At 37.7% G+C, this 17,342-nt stretch overlaps 1 protein-coding gene across 2 annotated transcripts in view; it reads left to right on the top strand.

Annotated features, from left to right (window-relative positions):
- The first annotated feature begins 8,435 nt into the window (after positions 1 to 8,435).
- The window catches only part of RELL1 (RELT like 1), a 70,498-nt gene continuing 61,591 nt past the window's right edge, over positions 8,436 to 17,342 (top strand). For both annotated transcript variants that reach the window (XR_012477059.1, XM_074229643.1), the window contains exon 1: positions 8,436 to 8,616. Coding sequence is in view for 1 of the 2 variants with exons in the window: in XM_074229643.1 (XP_074085744.1) it covers positions 8,523 to 8,616 (94 nt within the window). In the remaining variant the exon portion in view is untranslated. The remainder of the gene's footprint in view (positions 8,617 to 17,342) is intronic.

A 17,342-nucleotide genomic window follows, 5' to 3' on the forward strand; every position in this document is an offset into this window, starting at 1 on the left:
ATCTTACATTATGTGTATCTTTTAATTTATCTTGTCTCTCTTCAGGGGCAATGGCCTTCAACACCTTCATTTCACATTAAAGTCACCTGCTTGCAGTTTGGTTTCCTAGACAGCAACACACAGACATCAGAGGGAAATGGTTTTTTTTGTGGTCAATGGAAATTGAAATATGTATAGATAAATATCAACAATACCACAACAAGTTGTGACAGACTGAACTAGACACAAGTCATAAATACCAACTTTTAAAAACAACATTTAAACAAAAACTAATTGCTTGAAGATGTATTCTAATTGTATGTGGAAAATATTTAATCAAATAATGAAAATTTAGACCCATATTATCATTGAAAAAAGTGTAATGCCAGTAATAAATGTATAAGGTATATATATTATATATACTAGAATATACTGAATGATGTATAGTTTAATGCATATAAACTATAACAGCAATAAAATGATTATAAATTTATAACTCAGTTTATCTGACAGACAAAGCTTTTTATTCATTAGGTCTTCTTTATCTCATCAGTCATTTCTCCTTCTGCCCTCTCAAGTTCCATCAGACTTAAATATCCCCTTTTCTTATAGACCAGTTTCTTTGCTTTGTTGTTGTTTCTCCTTTATTTCTCGAAGACTATGACATCACGGGGAGGAGAAGCTAAGACAAACACATGAATTGGATGTGAATGAGGGGGTGCTGTGCTAAATCACCAGCCTCGTTTTTTCCTCCGAAGCTATCTGGGTCCAGTGACCAGGTATGAAACAAAACAGCTGGAGATGACCCTGGATGTGATGCAATCAGGGTTAGGTGACTTGCCCAAGGTCTCACAGTTAATAAGTGGCAAGTATTTGAGGCTGATTTGAATTCCCATCCTCCTGACTCCACTGCCAGTGCTCAATCCACTATGCCACCTAGCTTCCCTTCTTTGCCTTACTCTATACATGTATCAGTTACTAAGTGAGCAAAACCATTGTGTACAGTCATTGAATGATGAAGTAATAAGCATAATAGACTTATTATGGAATTAAGAATCAGGAAGACAGGTTCAAATCCCACCTTTGATATTGATTAATTCCCATAACCTTGACCAACTTATTTGAGCTCTCTATAATTCAGTCAACTACTTTAGACTTATAGAGGGTATACAATCTAAATGGTAAAGGGAATGTCCAATTGGGAGTTTTTCCATGCTAGTGTTTTCATTACATAACATATATATATATATATATATATATATAAATATAAATATATATATACACATACAATTATATATATATATATAAAACACATATGTAACATGCTTATTTATGGAACTTTTGTCTTATATTATACATTATAGGGACAGGGACAAGGATTGAACTATTACAGTATACACTGTAAAATTTCTAATTTATACCTTTGCTCAGGTCATTCCCTCCACCTAGATGGATCTCTTCCCTCTTCCCATCAATCCCAATTCTACACTTCTTTCCAAGTCCTCCCCTTCATGAAGTTTTCCTTGTCTACTTCAGATTACAATGATCTTTCTCATCTCAGAATTCCTATCCACTTAGATTCTGTTCCATAAATCTACCAATTGGTTTTCTTGCAGGATATAGGACACATAACAGAGTTGGAGAGATTTTTTTCTACAGCAAGTAGTCCAACACTTATTTTTTCTAAGTGAGGTGTAGGCACAGTGACATTGAACGATTCTTTCTATTCCCAGTTTTGTGTTCATTTTCCCCGCATCATACTTTTGTATTGTTTGATAGTCATATTTCAACCTGATTAGATTAAAAACCCTACCTTGGACAGGGTCAGCATTTTCTACTTTGTAGCACCACCCCCCTGTGTCCCACACAGTGTTAAAGGACATACTAGTGCTTTGATAACTACTTGATTTGATAGTGAAAATACTCTAGGTTTTGCAAAATGTTGAAGCAAACTGAAAATTCCTCTGCCAATGTATTTTTAGAGAATGCATGTTTTCTAGTGAGTCCATAATGGGATCATTTGGGTCTTTATTTCTTCTCCAAGACACAACAAGGAGAAAGAAACTCAGTGGAGGATACTTGTGGAGATATTTTTAACAGTAATTAAAGCTCAACTGAGTCTCACTTATTTGAAAGATAACAATGAAAATTAGTACCTAAGCCACCAAGTAGAAAATAAGAAGGCCTGGCACTGAGAGCAATGATTAACTAAATTCCTGTGGTAACTACCTTGAAACAAGGATACTCTTTTTTGCATAAGTTTGTAGACATAATTGCTATTAATTCTTTTGCTTAATCAAAAAAAATGGTTTCCATAAATAAAATGTATCAAAGAAAGAAAAACAAAAAAAAAAAATCTACCTTTTATACCTAAGGATTAGAGAAGCTAAAAAAAAAGTCATATTATATAAATGGGCTCTTTTAGACATAAAATAACAATAATTGTGAAAATCATAATGCGGAAGTAGTGCTTCATTAGTGTTTACTGGATTTTAGAGGTAAAATCTGTAAAATCCACTTAAGAAAGAAATAAAAAAAAACAACTGTTCTTTGGTGGTGTTGATCTTATTTTCCCAGAAAAGAAATAAGTTGATGCTGTCCAGGTTTCAGAATCCCAAAGGGAGCTATTAAAGCATTCAAATTTAGATTTTATGATAGAATAATGGCAAACCTTCAATTCAATTACAATGTTATTTTGTCTTCTGGTTTTGTTTATAGCAAAAATCTTAAAATAAATGGGGGTATTCAGTTCTTGCAGTAGAATGTCATGGAATAATAGATTTAGATCACAGTTCTTTTATTTAAAAATGATTTAATTTTTTTCTGCAACAACATGCAAAACAATCTTTAACATTTTTTTTTTAAATTTTGATTTCCAAATTCTCTCCCTTTTTCTACCTGCCTTTCCACCACTTGAAAAAGCAAGTAATTTGATAGAGGTTATACTTATGCAGGTTATACATATTCCATGGTAGTCATATTGTTAGAGAAAACAACAGACAAAAAATAATCCAAGAAAGATAAAGAAAGCAAAGAAAAAGTATGCTTTGTTCTGCATTCAGATGCCATTTGTTCTTTTCTGGAGATAGATATCATTTTTCATCATAAGTACTTTGTTACTGTCTTGGATTACTGTATTGTTAAGAATAGCTAGGTCATCCACAGTTGATCATCATAGAGTATTGCTGTCACTGTGTACAATGTTCTTCTGGTTCTGCTCATTTCACTTGGCATTAGTTTATGTAAGCCTTTCCAGATTTTTCTGAAAGCATCTTAAAGCAGACGTTCTTAATTTTGGGACCATGAACTTGGTTATGTTAATTGCATTTCAGTAAACTTCCCTTTTGTAATTCTTTGGATTTTATTTCATACACTGAAAAAGATTCTGAAAAAGGGGTCCATGACACAAATATGGTCAGCAACTCCAGAGCTAATGTTAGAAAGGACTTCAGGCATCATTTAGTCCAACATGCTCATTTTTCATAAGTGAAACTACAGGGAGGTTAAAATGTCTTGCTCAAGGTTATATAACTAGTAAGTATTGGAATTGGGATTTGAACTCAGGCCTTATTGCTTAAGAGTAAATGTTCTTATGCCTAAAGGATTATAAAACTATGCCTCCCCTTTGGCCTAGCAGTGCCATTGATAAGTTTATGTTTCAGAAGAGATGAACTATGGGAAGAAAAGAATCCATATGTATAGGGATATTTAGCAGCTCTTTTCTGGTGGTAGGAAGCTGAAGACTGAGGGGATGCCCAATGGTTGGAGAATGGCTGAATAAATTGTGGAATGTGATTGAGATGAAATGCTGTTATGTTATGGAAAATGATGAACACAAGGCTCTCAATAAAAAAACTTAAAAGAGCAGATGCTATGGGAAATACACCTTATACAAAATAACAGCAATATTGCAGAATGATCAGATGACCTACCTTTTCTCAGCAATTCTGTGACCCAAAAGAACTCTGAAGGACTTATGAAAAAGGATGCCATCCCAAAGACAGTACTGATGATATCTGAATACAGACTCAAGAATTTTTTTTTCACTTTATTTTTCTTTTTTGTATGGGGGAGAAGTTTATGTTTACTTTTTACAACATGGCTATTGTAGTAATGTTAAAGAAAAAGAGTATATATTCTAAATTGCTGCCTTCTGGACAAGAATCTCATCCTTATATAATCCTGAATTCTTTCTTCAAGAAAAAAGTATGGAGTCCTTTGTCCATGTCAAGTATCAAGTAACATCACACAAAAACATCAATTATTTTGGAATGAGTGCCTGCTATAGTCCCTGCCCTCAAGGAACTTACATTCTAATGGAAAAAGACAAAAAATATACATAAATCAGTACATACAAGATAAATATAAATGGCAAGTGACTTTTAAGAAGAATTATTAGCAGCTAGGGGATTTGGGAATGGATGGGGACCTTCCAGAAGGAGGTGATCCTTGGACAGAATTCTAAAGGAAGTCAGAGAATTTGCAATAGCAGAGAACATCTGGGTGACAGCCAGAGCAAAGGCCCAGAGATGGGCTACAGGACGGGATAACTTCTTTTTGAGAAATAACAAATTCTACAGAGTGTCTGATTTGTATATTATATGCTAAAAGACTGTAACACTGTAAAAGGGTCCTGGTTGCAAAAAGCTTTAAAAGCCAGACAGCAAAATTTACATTTATCCTAGAGGTAAAAGGGAGTTTGGAGTTTGTTGAATAGGAATTGGAAAGGGGAGTTGATAACAGAGATATTGTACTTTGACAAGAAATAAGGTTATTGATACAAGATGATTTCCAAACCAGTTCTTTATGTACAGTTAGACTGGATAGTACAAACATCTTTATGTAGAAATATCAAAGCAAGTCCTTAACTAATAAGGGTATTTAAAAGTCTAATATTAAAAGCTTCTGTTTGTAAAAATTAAAATTTAATTTAATTTTAAATTTAATTTAAATTTTAAATTTTAAAATTTAAGATAGTTTGAAAGTAGATCTGTACAAAGGTATTAGCTGAATCAGAAAATAGAAGGCACTTTAGAAATGATCAGATCCTTCCTCTTCATTTTTCAGCTCTATGTTTTGCTTTTTTCCTTTCTCCAATGCTTAGCCCAGTCTGGAACATACTGTTGTTTAATAAATGTTTGATGATTGACTGACAGATGAGAAAAGGAAAATGGTCTTGTCAAGGATCATTTGAATAGCCAGCACCAAAATCCATATGAGAATCCAGGGTTGGTTTGTATATTTTTTAAAAACAGTTACAGATATCACCTTTGTCTCCTGACTTTGAGTCACCACTTTGAATAGTGTGCAAACTTAAGTATTTGGAATTATGTGCAATTATATGAAAATCTACACATGACATTTTAGCTATAATTGGATCATCAATCTTATTTCCAGAAGGGCATAGAGTAATATGCAATATAGGTAAAATATTTAAAAGAGGCACAGTCTTTTTCTAATAACACTAACTCATGGCAGAAGGGTTAAATGTTGTTTCCATTTTAAAATCCAATTTTAATTTTTAATAAGGTGTTAGAGTATTCTCTTGCCACAACTCACAAAATTACTTCATTCTAAATTCTAATCTCAGGAGTTCCGAACTTTTTTTCATCTTAAGAACTCACATGTAACTCTTTCCTTAACTTGCTCCTGAGTTTTCATGTTGGTCTCCATGAAGTAATATCAGGTCAACATATCAATCAACAATATTTAAATGCCTACTGTATGCAAAACACAAATCCCATATTAGTCATGAAAAGGAAAGTAGATTCCATTTCATTTACCTGTAAGAGCAGGTTTATTCCCATAATATTTTCTAACTGGTAATACCTGTATCAGTGTAGTTGGTAAAAGATTTCTAAATATTTTATGTGATAATATCTACTCCCCAAGAGGACAAATATACATCTTTTGAATTTAGACTCTCACCAAGCAATCCAATATTATAAAATTAGGAGACTCCAATGTATGAAAAAAAGGGGGAAAAAAACTTTAGTCACGTAATTATAGAATTAGATCCAGAAGTTTCTTCATTAAATTAAGAAGTATATCCTTATTCTTCCCAGTTGTTAATTCTCTCCAATCACTTTCTATTTCTTTTGTGTATATACTGAATTTACTTATTTAATAATTTACTTATTATATATCCTGAATTTATTACTTTAATAATCAATAAACATTAATCAAATGCCTAGTATGTGCTAGGCTTTGTGCTAAGCAATGGAGATACATATATGAAATAATAAAGACAGTCTCTGCTCTTAAGAAGTTTACAATCTAATGGGGGAAATGCAAAAAAAAAAAAGGAAACTGAAGGTTGGGGGAGAGTAGGGGGAGGAGAGGGTAGCTGACTCCAGGGTCTGGTGGCCTAGTCAGAGAAGTCCTAAAGTGGTGCAGCTAGAAAAATGAGAAAAATGATCTGGGCTCTCTCCTTGAACCAAGGTTTGGAGTTCATGGGTCCACCTCCAATCATAGAGGCACAGTTGGTGCTGATGAGATCTTAGAGGATGATGATGTTAATCCAACCAGAAAGCAAGTTCCTAAAAGAAGGATTTGTATCATTTTTGTATTTGTATCTTCATCATAGAGCAGGGTCTTAATAAGTGTAAGGGCTTATTAATTAATTAGATGCTTGATTAGAATGGGTTGAATGGGTTGCTCTATTTCAACCTTATCTTTTTTTTTTTGTAGGATTGGGTCTCCATCTCATTAATAGGAATTGGGCCCCTTATTTAGGCAACCTTGTGCTATCCTTGGGCCTCCCTTCTTTCAGGATAAACAGAGCTGAACTTGGTATGGGCATTCAAAATGGCTTACAAATTTCCACTACCAGGTCTGGTCTTAACCTGCTTTTGACAAATGAGAATAAGATCATGAGACGTGAAGGGATTTGCCCAACATCACACAGCAATGAAGGGATAGAGCCTGACTCTACCCAGGTCTTCTGACTCAAAATCCAATATTCTTTCCAGATCATGCTGTCTTCTCCAACTGTCAGATGACAATATATCCTTAAATAAATTCCAAAATGACTATATTTTTAAAAATTAAATTTCACAGTGTAAATATGAAATCCTTTTGCTTATCGTTTAGCAGAACCAATGAAGAAATTCAGTGGCTACCACTCACCCTCTCAACATATACACATATATGGACATATACAAAGACACATACATAAGTAGAATCAATGAGGAAATCCAATGGCTACCACTCACCCTCTCAATACATAATATATACACATCTACAGACATAACACACGTATATTGGAAGGGTGTCGAAGTGGGGCTTTTCTTACTGAGTTCAAATCTGGTCTCACACACTAGTTTTGGTCAAGTCACTTAACTCTGCCTCACTTTCCTCTTCTCTAAAATGAAATGGAGAAGGAAATGGAAAACTGGTGTTTTTGCCAAGAAAACTTCAAAAGGGGTCTGAAAACCACTAAACGAAGAATAAATTTTTAAGGATGTGTCTGAATAATTTTCTTTTGTTCAGTTTTTGCAAGGCAATAGGGCTAAGTGGCTTGATCAAGGCCACACAGCTAGGTAATTATTAAGTGCCTGAGGTCGGATTTGAATTCAGGTATTCCTGACTCCAGGGCCGGTGCTCTATGCATTGCGACACCTAGCCGCCTCCTAAGTTTTTCTTCTTTAGGGTTTGTCTATTTCTTTTAAGTCCCTAATCTTGCCATATTTTACAGGGTTGGGTCAGGTCCACTCACCAGGGCAGAGCAAAAGCAGTAAAATTTGTAAATATTTGATGATGATGAACTAGTTCAAATTTGAGCAGGTTGCTCCCGAAGAGGAATGGCTAATTAGCATTTGTCCAGAAATCTGGAGGCTCCTTTCTGAGCATAAGGCATAACATAAGATAGCCAAGTTCCAAGAAGGCTTGAAAGGTATTTCCTAAAGAAGCGGCAGACAGGAGAGTCCAGGGCGCGCTCCTAAGCCAATTATTCCGGTTTTCTGGTATTCTCTTCTATTTCAGTATTTGGCGCAGTGGGTAGAGCACCGGCCCTGGAGTCAGGAGGACCTGAGTTCAAATTCGACCTCAGGCACTTAATAATTGCCTAGCTGTGTGGCCCCATTTGCCTTGCAAAAACCTAAAAAAAGAAAAAAGAAAGGCAGGAGCCCTCTAGCCTGGGCCAGAAGCCAGGAAGGGATAGCAGGAGTCCCTGGGAAAGCACGGAGTCTGGCGACCGGGGCTTCGCTTCCAGCGCTCGGGGCGGCTGCCCAGCACCAGGCGGGGGAAAGCGCCGGGGGACCCGGGCGGGCTGGGGAGGCCACCCAGCTGCCCCCGGCCCAGGCCGCTCCCCCGGGGCTCGGGCCCCCGGGGTCCCGCGCAGGGCCGGGCGGGGAGGCTGGAAAGGAAGCGGCCGGGCTCGGCGGGGCGGGGCGGGGCGGGGCCGGGCCGGCCAGGCGGGACTCGGCGCCCAGTGAAAGGCGGAGAGCGAGGAAGGAGGCCGGCGCTGCCTGCCACGGCCCGAGAGCTGGCCCTGGCACCCCGCCGCCCCGGCGCCCCCGGCAGAAGCGCGAGGCCCAGCGCCCATGGCTCCCTCGGTCCTCGCCACGACCCCCGGCGCTTGGGCCGGCTCGGACGGCCAGCAGCTGCCCCCGGCCCTGGAGGCGGGCTCCGCCCTGGGTGAGTGGCTGCCCTCCCCTCCCCTGCCCCCTGCCCCATCCGGGCTCGCTCTGGGGGCTCCCCTTCTGCCTCCACCCTGGGCTCACGGGGAGGCTTCGCCTGCCAGGCTGGGGGGCCCCGACCAGGCTCGGGGGAGTGGGGGTCCCCGGGGGTTCAGCCCCGCTTTCCCTCCTCTCTCCGCCGGCCCACCCTCCCTCGCCTTCAGATCCCGGGGGGCTGTCAGTCCGGCCCCCCTCCGCCGGGGAAGCCTGGGGCAGCACTGAACCTGCTGGGGAGCCCCGCTGGCCGGTGTCCCCCGCGGGCCCGGCGAGGGGAAGATGTTGGCGCCGGGGACTCCTGCCCCTGCTGCCGCCTTGCCCGGGCTCAGCCTGTGTCCTCCCAGCTTCACTGGTTTCATTGATCTCCCTCCTGGACAGGCGACAACAGGTTTCTTTCTTAACTGGGTCCAGAGTAAACAGATCGCCGAAATGGGAAGTCCATCTTTAATCACTTTGTAGGAAATCCCCTTGGAGCTGTTACACGCTGCCAGCGAAAGAAGCTTTGGGGGTGAGGGCAGGAAGAAAACCTCGTCGGAGATGTCATATGTGTCTAACTCGTCAGATGGCATCCCGAGCAGTAAAGCTAGCTATCTCTTAACAAATGTCCCTTGCTAAGAAGAGCAAACCGGAGGCCTGGGCTTGCTCTCCTGTTTTTATGACTACAAACTCCAGGGACTTCTTATTGCCCTTTCCCCCCCTCTTAATTGTGCCTCTCGCTAGTAGTACAGAGGAAAGGAACCCAAGGATAAACGTCTAACTTCTAGGCCAATTAGGGCTCCCATAGCCTGGTATCTTACGTCAGCATCACTAACATTGCTTTGAAGCCTGCCTTCTGGAGCAAACTTCTCTTCACATCCAAATAAACACCTGGAAGCAGTCCAACAGTTTCTAACTCTGACACTGTTGGGGAAAATAGGGTGCTGTCTATCCAGAGAAGATTCTAATTAAACCCAGTCATCATTTACCCGTGTTCATCAAGGTTTTTCACTTAGGTTTTCCATTTTCCATAGAAAACATACTAATTTAGGAAGGGGATGGCATCTGTAATGTGCCTCTTGAGTCTTTATTAACATACTCACTTTTCCTTTAACCACCCTGGGGAAAATGGCAGCTGGTAACATGTTTCATTGGAAAGGGATTTTGGTGTTCATCTTGCATTATGCTGTCCAAACAAGTTTGCTTGTGTTAGGGATAATTTGGCCTGGGTTGGAAGAATCAGGGTAGGAGGTGCATTTTTCTTATTAAATTTTAAAGAAAGGTGTCTATATATATATATATATTTATTTACTTTTAAAACAATTTAAAGGCATATTAATTAGATTGTCATGGAAAATTTGAAATATTTAACTTTCTTTTTTACACACATTTTTCTTAACTATGGATCTGTGATAGTTATACTTGTACCAACAAAGACATTATAATCCTCTGTATAATTTAAGCTTTCCTTGAAGTGAATGTATAGGAGAATTTTCCAAAATAAGAGTTATAATTATAGTATAAAGCATTTCCAACAGCCTCATTAAGGCTCTTGGAGTGAAACTAAGAGATGTGGAGTAAGATATTAGAACTGTAAAGATGTTTATCAGAAGTTGTGAAATATAAGGAAAAGAGGACAATGTGATAACCTTAAAATGGGCAATGTCCCTCAGAGTTGCTTGTAAAAGACTGTAATTATTTTAAAAAATACTTATTTATTTTTTCAACCACTTCAAAGATAGTTTTCAACAATCTTTTTTGGTAAAATTTTGAATTCTACATTTTTTCTTTTCCTCTCTCCCCTCCCACCTCTCTCTGACAAAGAACAATCTAATATAGGTTATACATGTATGACAATGTTAAAGTTCCATATTAATCATTGCCTGTTGTTTTCAGTTGAATATTTATATACATCTGTAAACAAGAAAAAAGATCAGAACAAAAAGGAAAAAGTCAAAACATAAAACAAATTTTGAAAATTGAAAATAGTAAGCATTCAGACTCCATAAAACCTTCTCTGAATGTGGATGGTATTTTCCATCACAAGTTCTTTAGAATTAAAACTGTAATTCTTAAGCGTCAATAATTTAGGAATGTTTACAGCTACATTGCCTACACTAAGAACTCTCACTTCTTATCTATCACCTGTGCACCACATATCTCCTTCCTTAACCTGTTAGGTAACTATCACTTTTGCCACACCAAAGTCAAGGAAAGAGGAAATAAAGAAATTCAGTTTTGTTAAAATGAGAAGTAAAAATTTTTACTAGACCCTGTCCTATGCGCTCAGGTCCAGTCTCCTGTTTCTTCATTTAGATGCTGAAGATAGGTTTTTATTAAATTCTTTGACCTCCTTTTGTTTTGGCGAGATTACATGATAGGAGAGTAAAATAATGAAAGGTTTCAGTTTTTCAGATGAGTCTTATCCTGGAGTCTCTGGTAGACCTGAGTTCAAATTTGATCTTAAAACAGTTACTGGCTATCATGATGGTGGATAAACCATTTAACTACTGCCTGTCTCTGTAACTGTAAAATAAGAGATAATAGTAGCTATTTCCCAGAATCTTTGTGAGGTTCAAATGAGGTAATATTTGTAAAGTGCTTAACCAGAGTGCCCGATATTTAGTAGGTGCTAAGTAAATTGCTTGGTTTCTCCTCTTCCTTAAGAAAGAATTATTCTTGGGAAAGTAAACAGTCTGTTGTTGGAAGGGCATCCAGGCATTTTTGCTGTGGTGTGTGAAGTTTTTTTTAGTGGTGAACCACAGGGAAGGGCAACAGAGTTGTTTGAGGCCTTTACTAGGAGTGATTCCTGTATGGGTAATTGGCCAATTGTTTTCAGTAGTATATTTGCATTCATTTGTAAACAAGTCTGGGTAGAAGAATCAAAGCTAGTTTTGGGCTTAGTGAGTTTCTTTATATTCTTCCCAAACATTTTCTTTGCTAAGGGTTTTTTTTTTTTAAATAATATTACAACCAAGAATCAAATGATCAGATGTTTGCCTGGGGGGTTTTGAGTGTCCCAGTTATTTTGTTTCTTCAAATACTAAAGGCCTACTAGATTGCATCTGGGTATTGATCAATCATGTAAGTGCAGTATTAAGTTTAACTGCTTCTGTTTTTCCTGCAGGAATGTTGAATCACACAGTGATTACTCAGATTTATGGATTTCTTGTCTGTTGAGTCTCAGTTTTAAGGGGTAGAATTTTAACATTCTCATAGTTATAGTTGCTATGTAGGGGAAAGAAAATGATCGTTTGAAACAAGTCTGGTTGTTTTAGTAGTACTTGATAGGACTAAATGATATTTTTAAAAATTTTATTTATTTTATTTTTCAAATATTTTTCCAATTACACATAAAGATAGTTTTCTACATTCTTTTTTTTTTTTCGGGTAAGATTTTTGAGTTCCACACTTTTTCCCCCTCCTTCCCCCCCTCCCCTTGACAGTTAGTAATCTGATTTCCGTTACTATGTTAGACATATTTCCATATAAGTCATATTGTGAAAGAAAAAATCAAAACAAAGGGGGGGGAAAATAACCATGAGAAGGAGAAAGACAATTTTAAACAGTGAAAATAATACACTTTGCTCTGCATTCTTATTTTCTATCACAAGTCTTTTAGAATTGTCTTTGATCAGTGTACTGTTGAAAAGAGCTAAGTCAATCATACTTGGTCATCTTACAATGTTGTTGTTACTGTGTAAGATGTTTTGGTTCTGCTCACTTCACTCAACTTCAGTTCTTTTTATTCTTTCCAGGATTTTCTGAAATCTATTTGGTCTTTTTCTTTCTTGCTTGCTTTCTTGCTTTCTCCAAGAGGTTAAGTGATTTGCCCAAGCTCATGAAGCTAAGTATTAAGTGCCTGAGGCTGGATTTGAACAAAGTTTCTTCTGACTCCAGGGCCAATGTTCTATCCACTGGGCCAAGTAGCTGCCCCATGCTCATGATTCATATACTGTACCTGGTTTTCCTGGAGATTTCCTTCAGGTTGCTTTGTGGATGAGCATCTGAATCACCAGAATAAAGTTTCTACCAGTAAAAAGTTGTTAAGCAGTCACTTACTTGGAAATCAGCACAAAAACTGTCTGAAACTCTTGGAATCATGTCTTACTTTCTACATATTATCAGTATGCCAAGTGCATGTTGTTAAGCAGTGTGATGTTCAGGGGTGCCAGGGGCATGGTAGCGCAGTGGAAAGGGCACTAGCTCTTGAAATTGAGGACCTTAGTTCAAATCCTGATCTTGTTGCTTACCACCCATGTGACCTTGAGTAAATCACTTATTTGGATCTCATTTTCCTTATTTTTGAGGAAAATCTCTTCCATTTCTTGGGGGGGCAGATAGGTGGTGCAGTGGATAGAGCACTGAAGTTAGGAGGACCTGAGTTCAAATCCGACCTCAGACACTTAAAAAAAAATTACCTTTGCTGTGTGACCTTGGGTAAGTCACTTAACCCCACTGCCTTGCAAAAAACATTTCTTCCTTTTCTTAAACAGTACCCCTATTGTCTATGGTCAAATATGATATTACTGACAAGCAACAGAATATGCTTTTTTCTCTTTTTTTTCCTTCCTTCCTCTCTTCCTTCCCTGATTTCCTTGCTCTTTCTCTTTCTTTTTCTGTCTCTGTCTCTCTCTTTCTCTCTGTCTCTGTCTCTCTCTCCTCCTCTTCCTCCTCCTCCTTCTCTTTCTCCTTTCTCTTTCTTCTAACTCCTCTATCTTCTCCTCTTCCCTCACCTGCTCTTCTTCCTCCTCTTCCTTCTTCTTTTCTTCTTCTTCTTCTTCTATTCTCTCTCTCTCTCTCTCTCTCTCTCTCTCTCTCTCTCTCTCTCTCTCCTTTCTTGCCAATGCTCTGCCCAAGAATTGCACATTTTGCTCACTGCCTTAGAACACTGACCAGGGTACCTGGGCAAGTCACTTAACCTCTCTTTGCTTCACTTACCTCATCTATAAAATAGAGATAATAAGAACTCTTACTTTACAGAATTGTTTTGAGGATTAAGGAGTGATCTACCCTGAGTTTGACCTTAAGAATAGTTGGATTGAATGTGTGTTAACCCTCAGAGTTTGTCCTATTAAGGGACAAACCTTAATCTTCAGGGTTTGGCCTTAAAAAAAGAGCAAAACAGAATTAGGTTAACATGCACATTTATTAATAATTCTCTAAGCTTGCTGGTTATATAGGTGTGTATGGCAAGGTCTGGTTAGAGAACCAACCTCCCAAGAATTCAGCTTTGAAAGTTTTTTTTTTTTTTAATATTGTTTTACTGTCTGAAGGGTAGGACCTGAAAAGTACTTCTAACTTGTTCACGAAAAGAAGGGAGTGACCTTTAATTTAGAATATGACAGGATATTAGACATATCTACTAAGAAGCATATTTAGGAGGACATGCCAGGAAGGATTGCTTCTCCTAAAGAAATGTCTTCTTCCAAACCCAGAATCTTTGTACCTTATCAGCTGTGTCAATATCTCTGCAAATGCAAAGTGAATTTTTTCCCATTAGGATGTAGTCACACTCAAGTGATCTTTAGAGGTAAGTGGGATCCAATGACATGATTCGTGAAAAACCCTTGTCAAACTTGAAATGTTTTGTAAATACTAACTATTATTATTTATGCCTTTGTGATCTTAGGCAAATCATTTAATTTATCTGAGCCTCAGTTTCCTCATTCCCAATATCAGGGGTAGCTAAGTGGTGTGATGGAGAGAGTACCAGGCCTGGAGTCAGGAAAACTCCTCTTAGTTCAAATCTAGTCTTAGACACATATTAGTTGTGTGACCCTGGGTAAGTCACTTAACCCTGTTTACCTTAGTTTTCTTATCTGTAAAATGAGCTCTAGAAAGAAGTAGCAAACTACTCCAATATCTTTGCCAAGAAGACTCAAATAGGGTCATGAAGAATCAGACAGGACTGAAACCCTGAACAACAACTAAAATTAAAGTGTTGGACTAAATGATCTGGAATATCAATTTTGAATCCTATGGTCCACTTTTTGTTATCTCCTGTTTTTGCTGTGATCCATGTTGTATGAACTATAAAACTATTCTCATTTTGTAGCAAAGTTCTGGTGTATTGGGTACTAGTGCAGAGAAGCATTGGAGATTCAGATGGAGAATGAAAAACCAGTGATGGAGGCCCAGGAAGGAAAGTCATTAGGTAACAGATTTGGGGACTTAGAGGCAATTGGTAACAATTATATCATTTCTAAAGTGAAATTATTCTACTATTTCTGTGATTGGAAAAAGTAGCATTTTCTCCTTTATTTGATAAGAAGTTGGAAAAAATGATGGTATGGTGGAAAGATGACTGAACAAGGAGTCAAGAAATATGGCTTCTAGTGCCAATTTTATTGAATAGTAATTGATATACTAGAAAGCATTTTAGGATTTGAAGCACACATTATATACAATGTTTTTTAAAGCCTCACTCCAACCCTGTGATATTGGTACTTCCATTATCTCATTTTACATATGAAGAAACTGAGGGTCAGAGAGAAAAATAAATTATTTGTAGTTTCACAACTAGTGAGGACCTAAGATAGGATTTCAGTTGGTCAGTCAACAATAAATATTTAACAAAAAGAGGCAAAAGCCAGTCTCTGCCTCAGGGAGTTTAGAGTCTATTGGGGTAGACAACAAGTAAACAAACAAGCCATATACAGGAAAAATAAGGAAATAATGAAAAGAAGGGAGGCCCAGAATTAAGAGGGAATGAGAAAGTTGTCCTGTAGAAGATGAATTGGATTTAAAAAAGTCAGGGAAATAAGTAGGTGGAGATGAGAAAGAGACAGAAAATGCAAGGAAATTTGAGTGAGGTCTTCTTCACCCGAATCCAGAACTCCTTTCATGATACTCTATTGTCTTGGGGAAATCATCTTACTTTGTTCGATCTAAACTTTCCTCATATATAGACTGAGGAGATTGGGCTAGTTAATCTTTAAATCTCCTTCTAGTCATAAAATAACATTTAATGAGCTCAAATTAGATCAGAAACCTAATTTCTTGATTCTGAGTCCCACGCCCTTTTCATTGTACCTCAGATGCTTTCTTGAATCAATGCAGACCAGGTCATTTTACTACTTGGTTATAATATGTATATGTGTGTGTGTATTGCAGGATCTTGTTTTTAAGTTCTATCCATCTAGGGCAATGATGATCAAGTCATTCAGAGTTAATATGGAAAGTTTAGATCAAACAAGGTACTTAATATGGCTTCAGCTCATGAGAATGCAGGTACACCTACACTCCCCCCCCCCCCCCCCCCCCCCCGTGTAAGTATTTTTAACTCATAAAACTGCAGCTTAGTTCACTAGAAAAAATGGTGGACTTGGAATCAGAAAACCAGAGTTCAAATCCTTTCTCTTCCTCTATTACATTTTATATTTTCAGTTACCTCATCTGAAAATGAGAGGTTGGATTACATGGCTTTCCTGTCCTAAATCATAAGATCATATGGAAGGATTTTTATGGTTCTGAAAATCCAGATCTAGCTTCAGAGATGTTCCTAAAGAGAGACTACATATCATTCTACCTCACCATTGAATGTTTCTTACTTATTCATTGATGATAACTTTCCATGGTCAAAGCACTCCCTATTTTTTCAAGTACATGTACCCACTTGCTTACTCCCTCTACCTAGAATATCTTATCTTTTTCAATTGTCTTCCATGTCAACGTGTCAATAATTTTTCCTTTGGATGATTTTCCCTTTGTGTAACATTGTTCACTGTTACTTCATGTATAATAGTTTGGTTTTTCCCTGTAAAACTGTAAATTCCTTGATGGCAAGAGGCATGTTTTATACAGCTAATCTATTCCCCAGCAATGTCAGTCCTGTAGAAGACATCTGGCAAAAATACTTTTTAGTTGAGTAGAAGCTGTCTGAGAGCAGAGGTCATTTTTTTTTAAAATGAAGAATCCCCAGAAAGCACATAATATGTTTAAAATTGTTAGTTAGTCTTACTTAATTCTTACAGCATTCCTATATGAGGCATATATAATGTGTATCTTCATTTTTACTTTTTAGATGAGCAAACTGAGGCACAGAAAAGTTGTAATTTAAAGTGAACACAACAATTTAGAGAAGGAATGTTTTTTAACTTGAGTGGAGATGTTACTTCTTTATGGGTGGTACATTCCCTAATATTTCCAGACTTGCTAGTAAAATAAATATTTGTATTACTCATTCATTAAAATTCACCATTATTTGAACCTCTGATTTAAAATAACAAAACCAAAAATGTTCACCAGTATGATATGAACTTTTGGTAACAAGGAAATGGGTAAGGCCATTAGAATTTCTATTAAGAATTTCTAATCTTCAGGGAATCTTCCTCAATTCTTTCTGGAGTAGCTTTGCTTGAAATTTCATTTGCATGTCAGGAGTCTGACTTCTAATATAGTTTTTTTTTAAGGTTTTTTTTTTTTTGCAAGGCAAATGGGATTAAGTGGCTTGCCCAAGGCCACACAGCTAGGTAATTATTAAGTGTCTGAGGCTGGATTTGAACCCAGGTACTCCTGACTCCAGGGCCAGTGCTTTATCCACTCCACCACCTAGCTGCCCCTCTAATATGGTTTTTACAAAAATGAAGTCTTTAAGAAAGCATTGAATAAGAAACTCATTGGCAAACTGGGGACAGACTAGGCTATGAAGTCCAGACTGCTCAGATGAGAGTAATTGAAGTGACATTTTACCAAAAAAAATCTATGGAG

The sequence above is a fragment of the Macrotis lagotis genome, chromosome 3 (genome assembly GCF_037893015.1).
Source record: "Macrotis lagotis isolate mMagLag1 chromosome 3, bilby.v1.9.chrom.fasta, whole genome shotgun sequence".
In the NCBI taxonomy this organism is placed as follows: domain Eukaryota; kingdom Metazoa; phylum Chordata; class Mammalia; order Peramelemorphia; family Peramelidae; genus Macrotis; species Macrotis lagotis.